Source organism: Salvelinus alpinus, chromosome 35 (assembly GCF_045679555.1).
Source record: "Salvelinus alpinus chromosome 35, SLU_Salpinus.1, whole genome shotgun sequence".
In the NCBI taxonomy this organism is placed as follows: Eukaryota; Metazoa; Chordata; class Actinopteri; order Salmoniformes; family Salmonidae; genus Salvelinus; species Salvelinus alpinus.
In genome coordinates, this window is record NC_092120.1 from 9,763,540 (window position 1) to 9,786,750 (window position 23,211).

General features: G+C 43.0%; 1 protein-coding gene across 1 annotated transcript in view; it reads right to left on the reverse strand.

The window, feature by feature from the left end:
• Positions 1 to 4,668: 4,668 nt before the first annotated feature.
• LOC139564281 (disintegrin and metalloproteinase domain-containing protein 15-like) overlaps positions 4,669 to 23,211 on the reverse strand; it is a 30,368-nt gene continuing 11,825 nt past the window's right edge. Inside the window, exons 11-22 of the mRNA XM_071383674.1 lie at positions 23,039 to 23,187; positions 22,636 to 22,813; positions 21,931 to 22,023; positions 21,368 to 21,563; positions 20,841 to 20,949; positions 20,488 to 20,683; positions 20,252 to 20,329; positions 20,013 to 20,124; positions 19,661 to 19,820; positions 18,480 to 18,594; positions 8,715 to 8,872; positions 4,669 to 8,556 (exon numbers count right to left, since the gene is read on the reverse strand). Coding sequence (XP_071239775.1) covers positions 8,490 to 8,556; positions 8,715 to 8,872; positions 18,480 to 18,594; positions 19,661 to 19,820; positions 20,013 to 20,124; positions 20,252 to 20,329; positions 20,488 to 20,683; positions 20,841 to 20,949; positions 21,368 to 21,563; positions 21,931 to 22,023; positions 22,636 to 22,813; positions 23,039 to 23,187 — 1,611 coding nt within the window. The 3' untranslated portion in view covers positions 4,669 to 8,489. The remainder of the gene's footprint in view (positions 8,557 to 8,714; positions 8,873 to 18,479; positions 18,595 to 19,660; positions 19,821 to 20,012; positions 20,125 to 20,251; positions 20,330 to 20,487; positions 20,684 to 20,840; positions 20,950 to 21,367; positions 21,564 to 21,930; positions 22,024 to 22,635; positions 22,814 to 23,038; positions 23,188 to 23,211) is intronic.

The window sequence follows — 23,211 nt, forward strand, 5'->3', positions numbered from 1 at the left end:
AGTGCCTTTTGCGCCTCTTTGATATTTTAAGTAGAAATTGTGCACCAATATTGAATTTTAAAAGACTGTTATAATAAATAAAGTGCCCCGTTAATATAGACAATATGGAGAATTCAATAAATCTGATCTTTTTATATGAATAACGACTTGCAACCTCGGACTTCTAGGAAGATTTTAACCCACTTAACTCCAACATTTCTCCAAGTTTTCACCGTCATTGTAAAGCCATAGTTATTTTGTTGCTTTGACAAAGTTATTTCTGAATATTATTATTCATTTAATGCGATTAGTGATTAATTTACCTCTGTCCCTCATTTTAAGGTCAACCCTGTTACATGAAACTAACTCTCGATGTAATATGGTAACACTACTGTTTTAAATATTTTTTTCAAAAGAAACTTTGAACATTTAACCTAGTCAATTTCCGCAGCCCCGTGGAAATCAAATTAGCATAATATCCCTTATGGTCCAACTGCGACTTCATCTCTCAGAGCAGTCATCTCTCAGGGTCTATGCTGCCACCTACTGATATGTCATCTCTCAGTGCAGTGCACCTCTCAAGAAAAGTAGGGGTGTCGAAAGGAGTGGGCGTTTCGAAATGAACCATATAAGGAGAAGTGGGGCTTTTGAAAAGAGTCTTACATGCTGACCACACCGCCCGCATTATGTGCAGGAAGGAGCTTTGCAAAATAAATAAATAATTTCATCCAAACTACTTGCGCGCTTGGTTCTACTTTTGACGCGCTGCAAGTCCCGCCTCTCCCATCTCCTCATTGGTTTTTAGGAGCACATACCCACGTGGGTGAATGAAAGATGAACTGAGGTCCACACTCCAGTTCAGTTGGTGGTGGTAATGCACCTTAAAGTTGGTTGCCAGATGACATATAACACAGAAGAAGAAGAAGCCTGAAGGAGGAGAGATTACTAGAAACTAACTAGGTTTCCCCTTTTATCTGTGGATTAATTGTCGGAGTAGAGAACACACAATTTGTGTGACTCAAAGGGGTCAACATTTTACAAAGATCCAGAAAAAAGGACCTTGTGTATTTCAAGTAAAATAACAACCCAATGTTTATATCCCAGGACACATTAGCTGGCAATGTTTCATGTGTTTCGACCTGTCCACAAATGAATAGTTGGTTCAGAGTTCTTTTGATATTTCAACCTGCGTGTCCTGATCGCGTCAGGTGTGGATGGACAAAATCAACATTCGTGCGATTGCCCGGTCTAGTCAGCATGTTAACACTAGAAGTGATGGAATTCCATAACTACTAGAACCGCCATGACTTGATATTTCAATTATTATTTCAAATATTCAGTAATAAATAACAAATAACACACTGTAAAATGAATGCAGTTTTTAGCATTTACATTTATGAAAAAAAGTTAACGTTACGTACATGGCTATTGATAGGTAATGTTCAAAGACACAGCTCTCAGTGAGTGAAGACTTTTTTTTTTTTGCATAACTGAAATTCCTTACTGTCATCTCTGCAGACCTTGACTAACGTCTGATAACCCAAACGACATCTTCAGTGGCACCTTTCGAAACCCCACTTCTCCTTATATGGTTCCTGTCGAAACGTCCACTTCTTTCGAAAACTCAAATTTTCCTGAGAGATGCATTGCACTGAGAGATGACATATCACAGTAGGTGGAAGCATACTGTAAAGACCCTGACGGATGACTGCTCAGAGATGATGTTGCAGCTGGACCCCTCTCCTAAAATCTGTCAATTTAAGCTAGAGAGCTGTTTTTTCTGTTGCATTGGATGCGTCTCAATCTATCGCAACTGCCGTTGGCACTTCCGCATCTGCGGCGAAAGGTGACAGAGCTAGAGCGGTGTTTGTCAGGCCATGAAACATCCCAAAAATCGGTCTTCACACAAAATCGTCTGTAGTGTCTGAACGGTTTGGCCTACTATGATCGCTCTATGGAAAGATGAGATTCTCACAATGGTGTTCTCCGCTTTGCACTACAACCCCCACAAACATCTTGGGACTCGTCGGAAGTTGGTACAGCCAATCTGCCAACATCTTTCTGTAGCATCTGAACAGTTTGGGCTACACACTAATATAACCCCTCTGTGGAACGGTGAGAGTCTCAAACACTTTTGCTCCAGGATGCCCACATGCCTCACAAGACTCATCTGAAAGTTCCCCAGTACAAGTTGAAAAAGGAATGGAAGTACAGTATATACAGTGCATTTGGAAAGTATTCAGACCCCTTGACTTTTTCCACATTTTGTTATGTTACAGCCTTTTTCTAAAATGGATTAAATAAAGGTTTTTCCTCATCAATCTACACACAATACCCCATAATGACAAAGTAAAACCAGGTTTTTAGAAATTGTAGCTAATTTATTAAAAACAAAAAACAGATACCTTATTTAAATAAGACTTAAATTTAACTCAGGTGCATCCTGTTTCCATTGATCATCCTTGAGATGTTTCTACAACTTGATTAGAGTCCACCTGTGGTAAAAAGCTATTGATTGGACATGATTTGGAAAAGGCACACACCTGTCTATATAAGGTCCCACAGTTGACCGTGCATGTCAGAGCAAAAACCAAGCCATGAGGTCGAAGGAATTGTCCGTAGAGCTCAGAGACAGGATTGTGTCGAGGCACAGATCTGTGGAGGGGTACCAAAAATTTCTGCAGCATTGAAGGTCCCCAAGAACACAGTAGCCTCCATCATTCTTAAGTTTGGAACCACCAAGACTCTTCATAGAGCTGGCCTCCCGGCCAAACTGAGCAATCGGGGGAGAAGGGCCTTGGTCAGGGAGGTGACCAAAAACCAGATGGTCACTCTTACAGCGCTCCAGAGTTCCTCTGTCGAAATGGGAGAACCTTCTAGAAGGACAACCATCTCTACAGCCCTCCATCAATCAGGCCTTTATGGTAGAGTGGCCAGACGGAGGCCACTCCTCAGTAAAAAGGCACATGACAGCCAGCTTGGAGTTTGCCAAAAGGCACCTAAAAGATTCTCAGACCATGAGAAACAAATTGGTCTGATGAAACCAAGATTGAACTCTTTGGCCTGAATGCCAAGTGTCACGTCTGGAGGAAACCTGCCACCATCCCTACGGTGAAGCATGGTGGTGGCAGCATCATGCTGTGTGGATGTTTTTCAGCAGCAGGGACTGGGAGACTAGTCAAAATTGAGGTAAAGGTGACTAGTCTCAGAGAGTCTCGAGAGATCCTTAATGAAAACATGCTCTAGAGTGCTCAGGACCTCAGTACTGAGTAAAGGGTCTGAATACATCAAATAAGTTGTTCATTCTTTTTTGTGATACTTCAAGGAGTCTTAAAATTCAAAATCAAATATCTAAAGGATCCTTGGTATGACCTTCTTAAAACAAATGTCATATATTAGCTTAGTAGACCCCCCCCCTCCTGGCTTAGACAGGGCTTAGTCTGTAGAGGGCTTTAATAGTCAAATCATAGCATAAAAATGTGAGCTGGTTCTACTCTTTTTGGACATTTCTGGTGTTTTGTGGTGGGTGGAAAAACAAAAGTCAACCGCCAGGCTACTTGCTAAGAGCCTTGGGCCAGTAACCAAAAGGCTGCTGGTTTGAATCCCCGAGCCAACTAGGTGAACAATCGGTAATGGTGTCCTTGAGCAAGGCACATAACCCTAATTGCTCCTGTAAGTCGCTCTGGTAAATGACGTAAACGAAAACGGAGCGGGTCAATTGGTTAGGAGCATGTCATCCTCTTCGGCACCATCTTAACATGTGCTCTTTATGACACAATGTAAAATTAGGTGAAATCATTTTTTGACAAAATTACACTAATAACCCACTTGTGGTTACTGTCAATGTCATTGGGAAGTAGGACGGGGTACAGGGGACGGATGGAGTAGGCTGAAATGTGGACCAAGACAACCAATCACCTCACCTCTGTGGGAGGAAATGCATTGGGCAGAGGTTGGCAGACCTATATTTTCTAAATAAGATTGTCAAAATATTCCTGCATTAACACTAGAAGCACAGAGGCAGTCATTTTAACTGTTTATTCATTTAAAATGTAAATATCTCTGCCATTTTTAAGGTAAGTCCCCCCCTCTGTCTTTGACTATTCCTAAATAAGTAGTTCACACGTTGTTAGCATTTCGATATCATGAACAGAATGTGTTATAAGCAGTTTAAAGAGGAAAAACTAATTTCCGTATTCTAACGTTACCCAAGGCCTTCATAAACACAAATTCGAATTTTTCCGATAGCATATATTTATTACACTGCAGTCAAAATGACCGCTCATTGGCTCAAAGTGGGGTCCCTCGAGGCCTGGTTTTTCTAGTGTTAAGGACACAAGCATAGGTTTTGAACAACACACTTTCTACAACTGTGTGCAAGGAAGGGTGAATGGTGCGTAGTGCAGTCTTGACATTTCATCTAAACCTACACTTATGGATCCAAAAGGGTTGACACGAGCAACAACAGAGATGAAGAATACTGTAGGCAAGCATTTCAATGTATTAGATCAAATTGGCATGCAAGCTATTATCCTCATCATCATCCAGTGAACCCCTTCCTCCTTCCCAAGCACCCTGTCTTGTTTCAACTTAGTTGCACACCCAGTGCTGTGATATCCCTGTGTGGAAGGGTAAGTCAGCACAAAAGGTTAATACAAAAGAGGAACATTAAGCAGCCAACAAACCCAGTCACTTTTCCACAGTCTGTTTTATTTCCCTCAGCAGCAGTGAACGTCTCAATTGAGATAGTAGGAAAACTGCAGACAGAGGTCAAAGTAGAACAGTCTCCTGAAAAGACAATCCCATAATTGCATTGAGCAAAATTCGTAACAATTCATGTTACATCTGAGTGTTCTCATACTGATAATCAGACGTATTAGACATGTAAGACATATGAATAGAACCAAAAGGAGAGTGTGTTCAGAACATTGGAACAGATCATTGTCAGTAGAAGGTCAAAAAAGGACATTTACAAATTCTAAATCAAATGGACCGACGGAAGGCATAATCACATGTGCATGCCTGCGCAATTTAGAGGTTTTCATAATCAACCTTGACAACTTTAGTAATTCATCAAAAATAATTAACAGTCAAATGATCTGAAATACTTGTAATGTACACTGCTCAAAAAAATAAAGGGAACACTTAAACAACACAATGTAACTCCAAGTCAATCACACTTCTGTGAAATCAAACTGTCCACTTAGGAAGCAACACTGATTGACAATAAATTTCACATGCTGTTGTGCAAATGGAATAGACAACAGGTGGAAATTATAGGCAATTAGCAAGACACCCCCAATAAAGGAGTGGTTCTGCAGGTGGTGACCACAGACCACTTCTCAGTTCCTAAGCTTCCTGGCTGATGTTTTGGTCACTTTTGAATGCTGGCGGTGCTTTCACTCTAGTGGTAGCATGAGACGGAGTCTACAACCGACACAAGTGGCTCAGGTAGTGCAGCTCATCCAGGATGGCACATCAATGCGAGCTGTGGCAAGAAGGTTTGCTGTGTCTGTCCGCGTAGTGTCCAGAGCATGGAGGCGCTACCAGGACAGGCCAGTACATCAGGAGACGTGGAGGAGGCCGTAGGAGGGCAACAACCCAGCAGCAGGACCGCTACCTCCGCCTTTGTGCAAGGAGGAGCAGGAGGAGCACTGCCAGAGCCCTGCAAAATGACCTCCAGCAGGCCACAAATGTGCATGTGTCTGCTCAAACGGTCAGAAACAGACTCCATGAGGGTGGTAGGAGGGCCCGACGTCCACAGGTGGGGGTTGTGCTTACAGCCCAACACCGTGCAGGACGTTTGGCATTTGCCAGAGAACACCAAGGTTGGCAAATTCGCCACTGGCGCCCTGTGCTCTTCACAGATGAAAGCAGGTTCACACTGAGCACATGTGACAAGCGTGACAGTCTGGAGACGCCGTGGAGAACGTTCTGCTGCCTGCAACATCCTCCAGCATGACCGGTTTGGCGGTGGGTCAGTCATGGTGTGGGGTGGCATTTCTTTGGGGGGCCGCACAGCCCTCAATGGGCTCGCCAGAAGTAGCCTGACTGCCATTAGGTACCGAGATGAGATCCTCAGACCACTTGTGAGACCATATGCTGGTGCGGTTGGCCCTGGGTTCCTCCTAATGCAAGACAATGCTAGACCTCATGTGGCTGGAGTGTGTCAGCAGTTCCTGCAAGAGTAAGGCATTGATGCTATGGACTGGCCCGCCCGTTCCCCAGACCTGAATCCAATTGAGCACATCTGGGACATCATGTCTCGCTCCATCCACCAACGCCACGTTGCACCACAGACTGTCCAGGAGTTGGCGGATGCTTTAGTCCAGGTCTGGGAGGAGATCCCTCAGGAGACCATCCGCCACCTCATCAGGAGCATGCCCAGGCGTTGTAGGGAGGTCATACAGGCACGTGGAGGCCACACACACTACTGAGCCTCATTTTGACTTGTTTTAAGGACATTACATCAAAGTTGGATCAGCCTGTAGTGTGGTTTTCCACTTTAATTTTGAGTGTGACTCCAAATCCAGACCTCCATGGGTTGATAAATTTGATTTCCATTGATAATTTTTGTGTGATTTTGTTGTCAGCACATTCAACTATGTAAAGAAAAAAGTATTTAATAAGAATAGTTCATTCATTCAGATCTAGGATGTGTTATTTTAGTGTTCCCTTTATTTTTTTGAGCAGTGTATATTGCATACCAGTACTCATTTATCCAAATGACCAAGAAGTATTGGAAGATTTCAAATCAGGATGAAGAGTATCAGTTACCAATTTCAATTATCATACCTGCTAGCCGTTCTCTTTGACTAAATAAGCCATCATTGATACACAAAAACATCTATTTGCTGTATAAACACAGTTAGCCATGTTGCCGTTGGGGTGCTTTCAAATTCAACCACTTGGTCTTCATAAGAGTATGTTATTAACTTAAAACTCATAAGGCTTGGAATTCATCACTTTGACCAATATTAAATAGAAGACAAACATATACGTTTTGACATAGAAAACAACAATCATTCACTAGAAATGAAATATACTTTCATGACATGCAGGCAAAAGCAATACTGTTGCCTGTCGACGTACAGCCCCTGTACAGGTGGCCCACCACTTCAGGAGTAGTAATACTTATATTGTGGTTTATTTCAGACCATCATAACACTTTATATTAAGTTGCCCTTATACCATGTAGTTACTCAAACTGCAGAGAAGGAACATAACAATGCTTGAATTGCACTAAAAGGATAAGTGACAAAAAATGTTTGACATTAATTACCAATCTAGTTACATGAAATAAGACAGAGAAAATGATATTTGGTGTAACTACATGGCATTGCTGTGACTTAATGTAAAGTGTGAGCCTATAGTTTTTTTCGTACATTCAGTCTGTGCGTTTCCCCAGTTTAAGAAGTGAATGCCATGGCTTGGTTTTAATTCACCTGAATATGTAAAGACATTCTAGGAGTGTACTTAACTCATTTCGGCCAAAACTGGTGCGGCACAACTGATCACCAAAGGTACAAAAAAGGCAACCGATCTGTCAGAACGTAGGTCAGTCTTCGAGAAGTGGCCTCGCGTTTCACAAAGTTCAATCTACTTCCCCCCTCACTTCTCCAGAGATCCATCTCTTCGGCTTTTAAATAGTCGTTATTGTAGAATTAAAACTAGTAGGCAAGTTCCAATTCTATGGTATTTACAGTTGTACAGCTCTGCAATCAAGAACTAAAGTTTCTGTGACACTATTCTCATTTCATCTCAAGGGTTAGTCAGAGGGTTGCATGCAAGGTCCTCCCCCTCAATGACACCATTGTGATGGAGATCAAAGAAATCATTGCGGTGAATGAAAGTGTTGATATGCTTCTTTATTCCAGAAAGAGACCAAGAGGTGGTCAGGACTTGTTTCCTGAGGCCTGCATTAGCCAAGTCACTTAAAATAAAATACTGAAAAATGGTGGCCACAGTCAGATTGGGAGGATGACTTGGGCTTCAACCTATAATTTGAAGAGTAATAAGCTATTCTGAAGCATCACAGAGCATATTCAAATGTGCTAGTGCCATAAAACCAGTACTGGGCCTACCTTTAATCTTCATTGAGCTTATCCTCTGTGTAGACATCCGTTTTTGTAATTGTCAGTTAATGTCAAAAGCCAGACAGTTTTCAGGAAGTGTTACATCTTTGACGGATACTTAACTACATCCATTCAGTTTCTCAATGGCCAACGGATCAACCCGACTGAACATTCCAGACTTTCTCTGCTTTGCTCGGAGTCCCAGTCTGTCCCAACATGGCAGGTAACCAACCAAGGAACCTGTCAGTCTCTCAGTAGGAAGACAACAGGAAATAGTTAAGGGGGGCAGGGAGAGTGAAACGCAGCCTTCGTTTGGAGACTTCTGGGTTCTGAGCCGTCCTATAAGGGTCTCCATAATAAAACTCCTGGCTGAATCAGTGCAATTTGTGCTGTCCGGTTTAAGAGAATCCTAGTGGTTTTGTGGGTCTTTGGTGGTTAAATCAGAGGTGTCGAGTTAGGTTTTCTGGGTTGTGACGTCCGTACTGGAGGTAAAGGGGCACGTCTATGTGAGAGAGAGAGGGATATAGAAAGATAGAAAAGAAGGTCACCTCCAGCTTTTGTTACAATACTGTACAACACCAACTGTATGTCTCTATCTGCCCATTCATCTGACATCTATACATTCATCAACTTAGCCGAACAATACAGCCACTGAAGTACCTGGAAGGGATGGCTGCAACAGGAGGAACTGAAGTTATACTCCCTCCATGTTGCACGGGGGCACCAGATGCAGTGTACCCAGGATGGGTGGGATGTGACGGGGGGTCCGAAGGCAAGGACTTCCTGGAGGCTGGTGGTTTTTTGGGTGGTACAAGGGCCTGAAGAAAATACAATAGAAACATATAATACAATCCAGGTGTGACACAGGATGATTTTTGTTGATTATAGCCGTCTCGTCACATAGAGTTTAGGTAACAGAGACAAGACAATTGAAGATTGAGGGCTCTAGACCAACTTCATTCCTTGGGGGCCTGATTACTGTCACTTTTGCCCCAGCCACAGCTAACATACGACTCCAATGATCAACTAATGATCTTCAGTTTAAAAACGCAATTAGTTTAAATCAGCGGTGTTTGCTAGGGATGAGGAACTAGTGTGACCACTATGGCCGCCGAGGACTGGAGTTGCCCATCCCTGCTCTAGACCAAAAGTAGATTTAATTGATTAACTTTTGGTTTAGTTAACTGTTCTGCCAATAGTACTAGAAATAATTTATGAGACTTGCTGATATTGATGTGTTGAAGGTTGCCTGATTGTACATGGACGATGCAAACTACACTCACCGGCCAGTTTATTAGGTACACACATCTAGTAGAGGGTTGGACCCCCCTTTGCCTCCAGAAGAACCTGAATTATTCTGGGCATTCCACAAGGTGTCAGAAATGTTCCACAAGGAGGTTGGTCCATGCTGACGCGATGGCATCATGCAGTTGCTGCTTATTGGACGGTGGTATATTCATGCTGCGAACAGCCTGTTCCATCTCATCCCGAAAATGCACTATTGGGTTAAGGTCTGGGACTGCGTAGGTCACGCCAGGCAATGTTTTTTCACTCCTTGATTGTTCAGTGTTGGTGATAGCGTGCCCACTGGAGCCGCTTCTTGCTATTTTTAGCTGATAGGAGTAGAACCCAGTGTGGTCGTCTGCTGCATTAGCCCATCCGTGACAAGGACCGACGAGTTTTGCATTCCGAGATGCTATTCTACACACCACTGTTGTACTGTGCCATTTGTCTGTTTGTGGCCCACCTGTTAGCTTACACGATTCTTGCCACTCTCCTTCGACCTCTCTCATCAACAAGCTTTTTTTGCCCACATGACTGCCGCAGACTGGATGTTTTGTTTGTCACAACATTTTCAGTAAACCCTAGACACTCGTGTGAAAAGCCCAGGAAGGCGTCCGTTTCTAAGATACTGGATCCGGTGCGCCTGGCACCGACGATCATACCACGCTCAAAGTTGCTTAGGCCACTTATTTTGTCCATTCTAACCTTCAATCAAACAGTAACTGAATGTCTCGATGCCTGTTTTATATGGAAAGCCACGGCCACGCTGTCTGTAGAAGCGATCCCTTTTCGTGAACGGGGTGCTGTACCAGTGAGTGTATTTACACTACACCAATATATTAAGCATGGTTTAATATGCAAATTAAGTATCAACACCAATAAAATGCAGTTAAAAATGCAAATTTCACCTAAATATTTTTTTCTTTTCAAATAGTTACTAACATTGCCATTAGCTATAGCCATAGATTAGCTATGCATTCTTTTGTAACCAACTTTTTAGAGCCACTTCCACTTCTGTCTAAGGGAGTGAATATGAAGTACTTTTTTATCTGCATTTGCACATAACTGTAAATTCAGCAATAAAATACAATTCTGAACTAAGCTTGATTAGTGTGATTAGATTCATTGTCTCAAATAATTAAATCCATCGAATCAACCAATCAACTACAGACTCATCAATTAACCACACAATCAACCATTAAATCCCTCCACAATCAATTAACCAACCCACCCCACTTATCACATAAATCAACCAATCAGACCCAATGCCCACATGCAGCCATGTCTACATGCTACTCTGGTACCTGGCTGCCTGTTAGCACAGGGTCAGGGGGTAGAGGCTTGGTGGGAGGAGCCGGCCGACTCAACGATGGCTAGAATAACGGAAGGAAAACAGAAGGAATAGATGGAGAGAATGAGAGAGAGGGGTGAAGAGACCAACCAAAGGAAAGGGACTATTCAGCTATTCTAACTGAATGAGACTCCAGAGTAGTCACAATACTCAAACATTCGCTTTTTGTATGATAAAAACAACAAACGTCAGATGAATTCTCATGCAATGAGATGTCAAAGACCCAAATAATTTCTATTAGCAAACCACAGAGATGAGACAGCTACCTCTATTCATTCGCCATCATGCTCAGTTCCATGCAGGTAACAAATGCACTCTAAAGTAATGGAATAGTATCCATTACGTTACTATTGACAAGACAGATTCCAATCATGGAAGTAGATGATAAGAGGGAAAGATGATCGACACCAGTGCTACTCAATGCCATACAGATGAGATGAATTTACCCACACTGACCAAACGTTAGAAATCAGCAACTTGACCAATGACTATAAGATACTTTTTGAGGAAGAGTGGTAGGGAATATACACTGAGTGTACAAAACATTAGGAACACCTGCTCTTTCCATGACAGATTGACCAGGTGCATCTAGGTGAAAACTATGATCCCTTATTGATGTCACCTGTTAAATCCACATACAGTAGATGAAGGGGAGGCGACAGGTTAAAGAAGGATTTTTAAGCCTTGGGACATGAACTGTGTATGTGTGTCATTCAGAGGGTGAATGGGAAAGACAAAATATTTAAGTGCCTTTGAACAGGGTAGTAGGTGCCAGGCACACCAGTTTGAGTGGGTCGATAACTGCAACACTGCTGAGTTTTTCACGCTCAACAGTTTCCTGAGAGTATGAAGAATGGTCCACCACCCACTCAAGCCAACTTGACACAACTGCGGGAAGCATTGGAGTCAACATTGGTCAGCATCCCTGTGGAACACTTTCAACACCTTGGAGAGTCTATGCCCCGACGATTCAAGGCTGTTCTGAGGGCAAAAAGGGTTGCAACTCAAAATTAGGAAGTTGTTCCTAATGTTTTGTACACTCAGTGTACATTGATTCTAGAGCGTCAGCTAATTAACTATGTAGCTCAAGATTTGAATGTTATGTAATAATGCCTACCGTGTTTTGTAGGCATCATCACAGAAGATTCGACACACAATTTACAAAAGTGATTGTAAATAAAGAGATTAACAACTCTGGTGTGTGGAGCCACGGTTTTTGTCAACTAGTTCAATCATTGTGTCTCAGCACATAGGCTACTCTTCCAGATCTAAGCTGGGGATAGAGTTCGCTCATGTGGAGGGTTCTTTTGCTAAGTGACAGATTTACACATCTAAACAGGAGAGTTAATCTTGTCCAAATTAAACCCCTGTTAAGCATTAGACACTGCGGCTACTGTTGGCGCTTACTAGGAGGAACATGCTCCCCCCCATGCCAGTAAGTAATGCTAAGTAATCAAAGTAATGCTGTGGTTGGTTTTCAACATCAATTTTTAAGTCACCCTGTACATGCAGGTTTCCATTCAGACTGACATGTCATATCCTCATAGAATATATATTTTTTAATGTTGTTTTTTTTACCCCAATTTCGTGATATCCAATTGGTAGTTACAGTCTTGTCCCATTGCTGCAACTCCCGTACGGACTCGGGAGAGGCGAAGGTCGAGAGCCATGCGTCCTCCGAAACACTACCCTGCCAAGCCGCACTGCTTCTTGACACACTGCTCCCTTAACTCGGAAGCCAGCCACACCAAATTTGTTGGAAAAAACACAGTACTGACGACTGAAGTCAGCGTGCCACAAGAGCATGATGGGACAAATAGATCCTGGCTGGCTAAACCCTCCCCTAACGATGCTGGGCCAATTGTTTTCCAACTCATGGGTCTCCCGGTCGCGACCGGCTGCGACACAGCCTGGGATCAAACCCGGGTCTGTAGTGACGCCTCAAGCACTGCGTTGCAGTGCCTTAGACCGCTGCGCCACTCAGGAGGCCCCCTCATAGAATCATTTTAAAGAAACAGTGTGATGGCATGGCCCTCTAAACAGATACAAAAAGGGTGATTGCTTGAGAATCAATTTTGGAACCACAGCTCTGAACAAAAACAACTACAACTATTACTACATATGGACGAAGACCTCGTCATTAATGGCAACCTCTGACTGTACCTGGTTGTTAGGGGGGCTGGGGTCGGGGGGCAGGGGCTTGGTGGGGGCTGGCCGTTTCCTTCTTATCTAATGATGAATATTTGGAAAAAGTAGAGGAACAAACACGACTTCGCTATAATACTGCAACTATTATAAAGACAGAATGTTAGTTCTAGAAAACATGAGAATTCTTATAGATAAATAATGATAAGTTAGAGATTTCATCTCATTGCATTGCACACACAAGCATTTTTCAAGCTACCCATCACCTCACAGGCCTAGGCCAGGTTACCTGGGCTTGTTTTAAGACAGGGTCAGGAGGAAGTGGCTTAGTAGGCGGAGCAGGTCTGTCCTGAACCTGATAGGAGAAAACAGGAGGCAAAGGGTTTTGACAGCCAATGGAAACATGCATTGGGGGGTAAATTAGTTATTAGACTTAAGCAGAACATATACAACTCAGATTGAGAAAATATGAATTGGTTTCTTGAACATATGCTGAACAAAAATATAAACACAACACGTAAAGTGTTGGTCCCATGTTTCATGAGCCGAAATAAAAGATCCCAGAAATATCCCATACACACAAAAAGCTTATTTCTCTAAAATGTTAAAATGATTTCCTTATATGAACTGTAACTCAGTAAAATCTTTGAAACTGTTGCATGTTGTGTTTATATTTTTGTTCAGTGTAGTTACACGTAGACCTTGTTAATGTGTTAGATGCTTTTTAAAATTTTCTTTATGCTCCCCTTATTCAGGCAAATCTTACATAGCTCCCCACATGAAACAAATACAATAGTATACAGTGCCTTCGGAAAGTATTCAGACCCATTGACTTTTTCCACATTTTGTTACGTTACAGCCTTATTCTACAGTGGATTAAATTTAAATAAATCCTCAGCAATCTACACACAATAGCCCACAGTGACAAAGCATCAAGAATGGTCCATCATCCAAAGGATATCAAGCCAACTTGACAACTATGGGAAGCATTGGAGCCAACAAAAATGCAAAACAGAAATACCTAATTTACATAATTATTCAGACCCATTGCCATGAGACTCGAAATTGAGCTCGAGTGCATCCTGTTTCCATTGATCATCCTTGAGATGTTTCTACAACTTGATTGGAGTCCACCTGTGGTAAATTCAATTGATTGGACATGATTTGGAAAGGCACACACCTCTCTATATAAGGTCCCACAGTTGACCGGGCATGTCAGTGCAAAAACCAAGCCATGAGGTCGAAGGAATTGTCCGTAGAGCTCCGAGACAGGATTGTGTCGAGGCACAGATCTGTGGAAGGGTACCAAAACATTCTGCAGCATTGAAGGTCCCCAAGAACACAGTGGCCTCCATCATCCTTAAATGGAAGAAGTTTGGAACCACCAAGACTCTTCCTTGAGCTGGCCGCCCGGCCAAACTGAGCAATCGGGGGAGAAGGGTCTTGGTCAGGGAGGTGACCAAAAACCCGATGGTCACTCTGACAGCGCTCCAGAGTTCCTCTGTCGATATGGAAGAACCTTCTAGAAGGACAACCATTTATACAGCCCTCCACCAAATCAGGCCTTTATGGTAGAGTGGCCAGACGGAAGTCACTCCTCAGTAAAAAGGCACATGACAGCCAGCTTGGAGTTCGCCAAAAGGCACCTAAAGGATTCTGAGATCATGAGAAACAAATTGGTCTGATGAAACCAAGATTGAACTCTTTGGCCTGAATGCAAAGTGTCACGTCTGGAGGAAACCTGGCATCATCCCTACGGTGAAGCATGGTGGTGGCAGCATCATGCTGTGGGGATGTTTTTCAGTGGCAGAGACTGGGAGACTAGTCAGGATCGAGGCTAAGATGAAGGGAGCAAAGTACAGAGGGCCACCCGAGTGGTGCAATGGTCTAAGGCACTGCATCGCAGTTGCTAGCTGTGCCACTAGAGATCCTGGTTCAAGTCCGGGTTAGGGGAGGGTTTGGCCGGCAGGGATATCCTTGTCCCTTTAGTGACGCCTGTGGCGGGCCGGGCGTATGGACGCTGACACGGTTTCAAGGTGTACAGTGTTTTCTCCAACACATTGGTGTGGCTGTCTTCCAGGTTAAGCTGGCAATGTGTCAAGAAGCAGTGCGGCTTGGTTGGGTCGTGTTCCCGAGGATGCATGGCTCTCGACCTTTGCCTCTCCAGAGTCCGTATGGGAGTTGTAGACAATGAGACAAGACTAACTACCAATTGGATACCACAAAATTGGTGAGATAAAAGTACAGAGATCCCTTGATGAAGTCCTGAGCGCTCTGAAGCAGGTTCTCAGACCGGGGGCGAAGGTTCACCTTCCAACAGGACAACGACCCTAAGCACACAGCCAAGACAATACAGGAGTGGCTTTGGGACAAGTCTCTGAAACACGACCCAACCAAAGAGTGGCCAAGCCAGAGCCTGGACTTGAACCCGATCGAACATCTCTGGAGAGACCAGAAAAAAGCTGTGCAGCAACGCTCCTCATCCAACCTGACAGAGCTTGTGAGGATCTGCAGAGAAGAATAGGAGAAACTCCCCAAATGCAGGTGTGCCAAGCTTGTAGCTTAAACAATTCCCAAAAAGTCTTGAGGCTGTAATCGTGCCAAAGGTGCTTCAACAAAGTACTGAGTAAAGGGTCTGAATACTTAAGTAAATATGATGTTTCAGTTTATTTTATAAATGAGCAAAAATGTCATTATGGGGTGTGTGTGTATGTGTGTAGATTGATGAGGGAAAGAAACAATTTCATACATTTTAGAATAAGGCTGTAACCTAACAAAATGTGGAAAAAGTCAAGGAGTCTGAATACTTTCTGAAGGCACTGTAAATACTGTAGTATTACTATATTTATATACTATTGTATTCACTGTAGTGTTTTTGTGGACATGACTGTAGTATTTACAATTTACTATAGTATAAATGCAGTAGTATTTCTATAGTTAGAACTTCCACTTCGGCGGTATCCAGATTGTCATACCGACCTTGTGCCATCCTGGGATATTCTGTAATACCGGCACTGAACAGAAGGGGTGCTATTTTCAAACTCCATTGAGCCTCTGTAATCCAAAGGTTAGCAATACTGATTTTGCAAGAAGCTAACCACTTAGCTAGATAATCAGCCAGCCAGATAATTCTACCCGCCGACTTACAGCTGCACTAGGTTCAGACAGCATTCCTGTGTATATTAAGACACCACGGAGTCAGTGCAAGATATGGCTCAGAAAACGTACCTCAATCCAGGGATGAGAAATGCGTTGTACTCCGAATTGTCCCATTATCCCAACTGTTACACCGTGAAGACAATGGGACAATTAGGAGTACAATACATTTCTCATCCCTGGATTGAGGTACATTTTAATCTACACAGGAATGCTGTTTGACCCTAGTGCAGCTATAAGCAAGCGGCTTGGATCTGCTGGCTAATAGATAACTAGCTACTAAATTAGCAAACCAAATGCCCAACTACAGAGTTTTGAGCATATTTTAGACAGTTAACTTAATAGTTATAAGATATCTAGCTGTCAAACATTTAGTTATGAATTCCATACTGTAACTAGATCACCTGGCGTGTGCCGCGCAACAGTGTGTGACTCACAAGGTTCCAGTCTCTAGTCATTGTGTGCTTGTAAACAAACACAATGTGATTAGTGACTACCAGTAAACTTCATAATGAAAAATAATGTGACAGGTGAAATGAAGAACGCAATCTTCTTTATCTCCTAACGTATTACACAAGTTGACTGCAGGTACCTTACTTACAAAATTAGCTACAAATATTCAAATGTATAAAAAAATTCAAATAAATAGTTTCAAAGATATTGACAGTATTGAAAAACCATCCTGTGGCTATTTCTAAATACCCCAGTATACGGTATACTGCCCAAGCCTAAAATACTATAGTATTTACTATAGTGTTTTAGTTTTATTATCTTTGACATAGAATTGGTGGCTTTGTCCTTGAGGAATCTTACTGGACAAATACTAAAACATTTCCATAACCTGTAGGTAGAAATTCTATAGTAACTACTACACATGATTAAGGTATACTACAGTGTGTAGTATAGTATTCTATAGTACACTACAGAATTATATAGTAAGCACTACACAATAGAGGGGAATACCAGTGTGTAGTACAGTATTCTACAGCATACTACAAAATTATATAGTAAACACTACACGATCGAGGGATACTACAGTGTGTAGCATAGTATTCAACAGTAGGGATTCATATTTTCCATACAAGTTTCAATACTGGGAATAATTCATATTTATACTGAACGTTCTGGTAAATAGCAAAAAAATCAGATGTGCCCATTTAAAGAGTTTAAAACCAAGATATGGTCACTATGCCAGGGTTCTCCACAAATAAGAGAGTAAAGATTTCAGAGAAAATTAAACTGATATTTAGTAATGATAGAGTAACTGTCTTTGATCGCCAATGACATTGTTGTGAATTGCGAAACAGGCCGTTCATAAATTCTGAGCCTTACGTTCCTCAATTAATTCAGCAAATTTCAGCGGAAAGCCATCTAGACACAGAGCGCGCCCAGAGTATAGAGTTCTTGAATCATTCAAACTTTGTAACGACAGTCAAACAAAAAAGTCAAATGACCAAAGTTGCTAAGCTTGCTAGATAACCTTCAACGAATGACAGAATGTCTCCTCTTTTTGGCAAAAATCGAGTTAATGATCATACGGATAGCAGATCAGCTCAAGAATAACAGGGAGATGAAGAGTGGAAATAGTTTAAATATCAAAGAGACAGCGCAGAGAAGATGTTATAGCGGTATTTTGACATGCATAGGCGAGAGACGTGCTTTGATAATACAACCTATGGATTACAGAATAAAGTTAGGAATGTTCATGCAAGACAGGAGTCAGGGTTTTGGATTAGAAAATAGCCTAGGCTTTAGGACAGGAGAATATATAATTTCCCCTCATCCCTACCCATAGACTTCATGCCTGTGACAGAGATGACTATGTAATAAATTGTGCATAGGCCTATTAAATTTGTGACTGTCTGATGAGTCACTGAAGAGTCAATGACAGCTCAAAGAGGCACATGTTTTATAGGCTATACTGTAGGGTTTTCCTGTAGGGTTCATTAACTGCATTCGGGTCGCGTGTGCATTCCAGCAGTGGCAATTACGAGTGTACTTTGAATTTATGGCAACTTTGTGTGAAGTAAATACGCTACACTAAAGGCTACCATGCGACAACCTGTTTGGATAATGCGCTATTAAATATTTTGCTAATCTGATGCTGCGCATGTTGTGTATTTTGTGGAATTGCATTAGTGCCAACATTGGGGAGCATTTTTGTAATTTTCCAGGTGTTGTCATTTAATCTTTTCGGGAAATGTGTATTCATGGGTCAGTCAAGGGATCTCGATTACCCATGTTAATCCCTATTATACAGTTTACTACAGAATTCTATAGTATGTACTATAGTATTCTATAGTAAACTGTAGTATTTTTTCATGTGGGTCAACTCAGAGAGATTGACGTCTGCTAAATGGCTAATATTATTACAACAAAGTCAGTGTTATCGATTCCATGTACCTGTAATAAGGGCACATAGGAACAGTGTAGGTGGAAAAACTATTTGAGTGACAGTCAGGGAAGGCCAGGCTGGGTCATCGTGGTACCTTTTCAGAAGGCAGCGACGGGGTCATTTGGATGTCACTCTGGCGGCTCCAGTGGTACCTCAGAGGTTGGACCTGTTCCCCGTTACGAGCATCCACTCGCTCGGTGGCCGGGGTCCTGGGAGACAGCACATATTAACACACTAACACATTACCATAAAGGTCATACCACAATTTCAATAATGGGGGTGCTGAAGCGTTACAAATAGTAAGCTGAGCACTGTCATAAGAGTTAAGAATTATGTTTCTCTATAACACTGGTCCAGCCCTCAAAGAATGGGTGTTTGATTACAATACACTGGTTAATATACATGATATTACAACCTTGGGGAATAATCAGTTCTGAAGAGTCAGAGGTGATTGCAGTGGTACAGTATAAGTAGAAATGAGGTTGACAGAAGTAACACTCAAAATAAGCTTATAGAACTGAGACTCTACAGAATGGTCACCATCACTATCCACGAAACCGGCTCTAAAGGAGTCTTATCTAAAACATTGAAGAAATGGGGAACTAAACTGGGGTGAGTTTCCCAAAGCCTTCGTAGCATTTAGTTGGTCGTTACATCCTACTTAAAGTGCATCGCTAGTATCTGAGCTGTTTACTCAAAAAACATATGTTGAACTAAAACTGATCAATCAAATTCTCTCTCTCTTTAGATTATAGTGAGTTATTTTAATATGGACCAACATTCACAGATATTGTTGCAAACTAGAGACACTCTTGGGTGTTATATGGAACACTAAGCATTAACGTTGCACTTCAGTAACGATTCGTCGTAAAGAGACACCCCAGAACTGAGCAGCTAGAAACTAATTCCATGGCTTTACTCTACCCTTAACATTTAGTACCTTTTAGCCTGTTCCACGGCAAACACCAAGCCCCAACTCTCACTATGGGACTCACTGACCCCACTGAATTATGAGTGGTGAAAAACACAGTTAACTCAGACCTCCATTGATTGATGAAGTGCAAGATAATTGGACATGCACAAGGTTTCAAACTTGCACATACTCTAGTTGGCTATAGCCCCTTTCATTCCATTATAGCTATTAAAAAAACACTATGGCCGAAATTCTGTCCATACTGATAGCGGTTTTCTGCACTGCGCAAACATATACATACTATATAAACATTGTAACTAATATGTGAACACAGCTGGTGTCCCCTGGGTCAGGGCTCTCACCGGCTCTGTTGGCGTCCGGTGCCCTTGTGGAAGGGGCTGGTAGTGCCCAGGCAGGGCAGGTTGCGGTGACAGCGGGGGAAACGCAGGGCGAAGAAGAGGAGAACCACTGGCAGGACGAAGAGGAAGATGACCAGCAAGGCCACACGTGCCGGGTCAGATCCTGGAGATACAGAAAAAATTGAGGTCTTGGTTATCACATGGCAGACATAGAATTAAAGCTGGGTGCATGTTACTTATTTCATCCTAGTTTTGTTGATACGGTGTCCCAATTTCTCAAGGATTTGATTAAGATAAGGAGTGTATATCTATGAGTGCAGTCAAGTTGTGCATTAACAGAGGAACGGTGAGGTACCTCTAGGTGCTCTTGCAGGGCCACTGTCCACACTGCCTCCATGGCCCGTGTACCTACAGTCTGGAGGAGCCCAGCCCACGTCACAGTGGCAGTTCTTATTGCTGTTGCACACCTGGCAATGTCAGAGAGAGGATATTGAGCCATATTATTAATTTAACATCAACAACAGTATGGGCCAGTCCATTGTGAGCTGTACAATATAACTTATATAAGGGGAGACAGGCAGCTGGCTTGCTCACCCCGTGTCCGTTGCATTTGCTCTGACACTCGTCGACGCCGAACAAAGACACATCCTGACACCGCTGGTTCCAACAGGCCTGAACCACAACATGGTTAGTAATACCAATCGTCATTTTAGATATGCATGTAAGCTTAGATAACACAGCAAACCTCCCTATTCCAAAGGGTCAAATGACCCGTTCCACAAAAACAGAAGTATTTTGCATTGTATTTCTATAGTTGAGGAGATGCCCACCTTGCCAAGACCACACGCGGTGCCCTGTGCCACCATGGCAGGGTCGGAGACGTCGTCGCCAAGGTGGAAGTAGGTTCCCCGGCAGACAAAATCGCTGTAGTTAAATTTTACTTTGGTGGTCAGGATCTCAGCGCTGGTGCCTAGCAACGGACGGTCGTTGCCTCCCTGGCACTGGAGCCTCCCACAATGCACATCTCTGAAAAGTCAGACACAGTCAGAGCAACAGTCAGACATATGGAAGAAAAAGGACTGAATCAGGGCGGGACTACAAGAACTTACCAATAAAATATGCTAATTTGTAATCTGTTGCAAAACATTTTGCTACGATGTTCCTTAATGAACGTGGTACCTACTTGCTAGGGCAGGGGATGTAGGTTCCGTTCGCCATCTGGCCACAGTTTCCGTATTTGTTGCCCTGTTTGTTGACGGAGGAAAAGCAGACAGGCGGAGCGCTGGTGGAATCTGAAAAGAAAAGGGAGTTTAAACAATCCTAATTGTCTCAAAGATTCTACAGTAAAAGTGTCTGAACAACACTGCCTCCTGAGTTTATGAGCCATTCTTAATTCTCCATCTCTGCAACATATGGCATATGAAGATTTGATATGATGTAATAACTCCCCAAAACAGTTTCTTCAATCAAACACTAGTGGTGACATTATATATAGGAATCCTTTGTCCAGGGAAGTATTCTCTGTTGCTTTTAGAAGTTCCAGTTCCGCTGACCAGTCAGTCCAGAACTCTTGAGTTCAGATCTCTTGAGGTTCTACAGTACTTGGTAAAAGTACTGAAACAAGTCAAAATAACTAACCACTAGCTCCCCACAGTGGTATCAATCCCAATGTTATTGGGTCCAGAACATCTGACCAATAGTGTAACTCACTAGGTCCCCACAACATCTGGCACTGTGTGTTGAGGCTGGCGCAGACACCGCTGTAGCAGTAGGAGGAGCCTTCCTCGCAGGGCTCGCCGTTCTGCAGGAACACGTTGGGGGGGCAGTAGGGAGAGGTACCGGTGCAGTGCTCTGGGAGGTCACAATCCCCCAGGGGCTGCCGACACATCCATCCACCTGTACGCAGCTGGTCAGACAGAGAAAATAGACAGTAGATCAGTAAAGGGGTTTATGATTTGGACCTTTGTTCAGCTTCTTGTGATAGATCATGTAATAGTTTAGTTCATTAGGATCACTATTAGCTATTGCACATGCAGAAACTACTCTTCCTGGTGTCCACATAAAACATACGTGACAAAATATAGAACCGTAATAGACAAGAACATAACAATCAGAGTTATAACATATATAATTATAGTTATAATAAATATGAGACTAATGATCTAAGCTGATTTAAAATGTAGGTGTTCAGTAGCGTGTTCAGTGATGGGGTTGAATGAGTGACTGTCAGTAAGAGTCCAGTGAAGGAGACAGAGGGAGAGAGGCTTGCCCACCCTGCAGTTGTCACAACAGATGCCATCGGAGGAACACTGGGCCCCAGGAACCAGTTTACAGGTGGTGGCGTTGCAGCAGGGATCGTTACACTCCTGGACATCCAGAGAGACAGAGACACTTAATAATTCATCCTAAACCCTAAGTTAGGGGTCTTCAACCTTTTCTTTCGCAGAGATCCCCTTCCAGGCAAACTGGCGACCCTGGGACCCCCATCATACGTTAGTAATATAAACATTGAAATAACAAAATAAAATGTGAAATTTGATATATATATTTTCACGGGCCCCCTGGTTGAATACCCCTGACTTAAATCATAAAGTCTGTTAATTGAATTATCGTCTATGGTGGCAGGTTGGTGATGAATCTTGTCATTGGGATGAATCTTGTCCAGGAGGCAGCTCTGCACAGTGGTCAGTAGCTGGCACATCCACAAAGTCATAAAATCAGATTTTAAACCTAACCCGAACCTTAACCCTAACCACACTGCTAACCTTATGCCTAACCTTAAATTAAGACCAAAAAGCACATTTTTGTTTTCATTAATTTTGTATGATATAGACAATTTTGACTTAACAGCTGGCCCATCTAGAGAAAACCGCTCAGTGCTGCTTCCAGGGCAAGATTCATCCAAATAAACTTCAACCTGCATCTATGGTGTGCTATGCTGTCCTCCCTAAAAATATCAAATTTACTGTCCAACATACATCCAGCAGACCGCAGTCACACTCCTCTCCATTCTCCACGTAGAGGTTTCCACAGCGTGGCCCCCCCAGCAGTTTCTCAGGCTGGGGCACGTTGAAGAGGCACATCCCACCACCATGGAGCAGGCTGAGGGACAGGTCTCTGGCACTGCAGCTGCTGAACAGCTGGCCTGGCATGAACCTGGAACAGAGGTGCAAAGAGAACAAGACATTTAGTGGATGCTCTTATCCAGAGCTTCTTACAAGTGCATTAAAATTAAGTGCCTAATAATTAACATAATACAAGGCAAGTGAGGATCACAGCTGCACATAACTGACCCTTTGTTTTGTATCATTGACTTTGCATGGCCTGGTGCTTCTGTAATGCACGTCAAACCTCGCCCACCATAGCCCCCTAGCCCCTCACCCAGTAGATGGCTCCATGATGCAGCCTCCCAGGCGTGGTTCATTCTGACACTGGCAGCGCCGGTCGGCCGTGTCGTGATTCATGCCCAGATTGTGCCCGAGCTCGTGGGCAATGGTGGACGCCACCCCCAGTACACTGACCAGGTGATCCTGCACACAGAGAGGGAGAGGGAG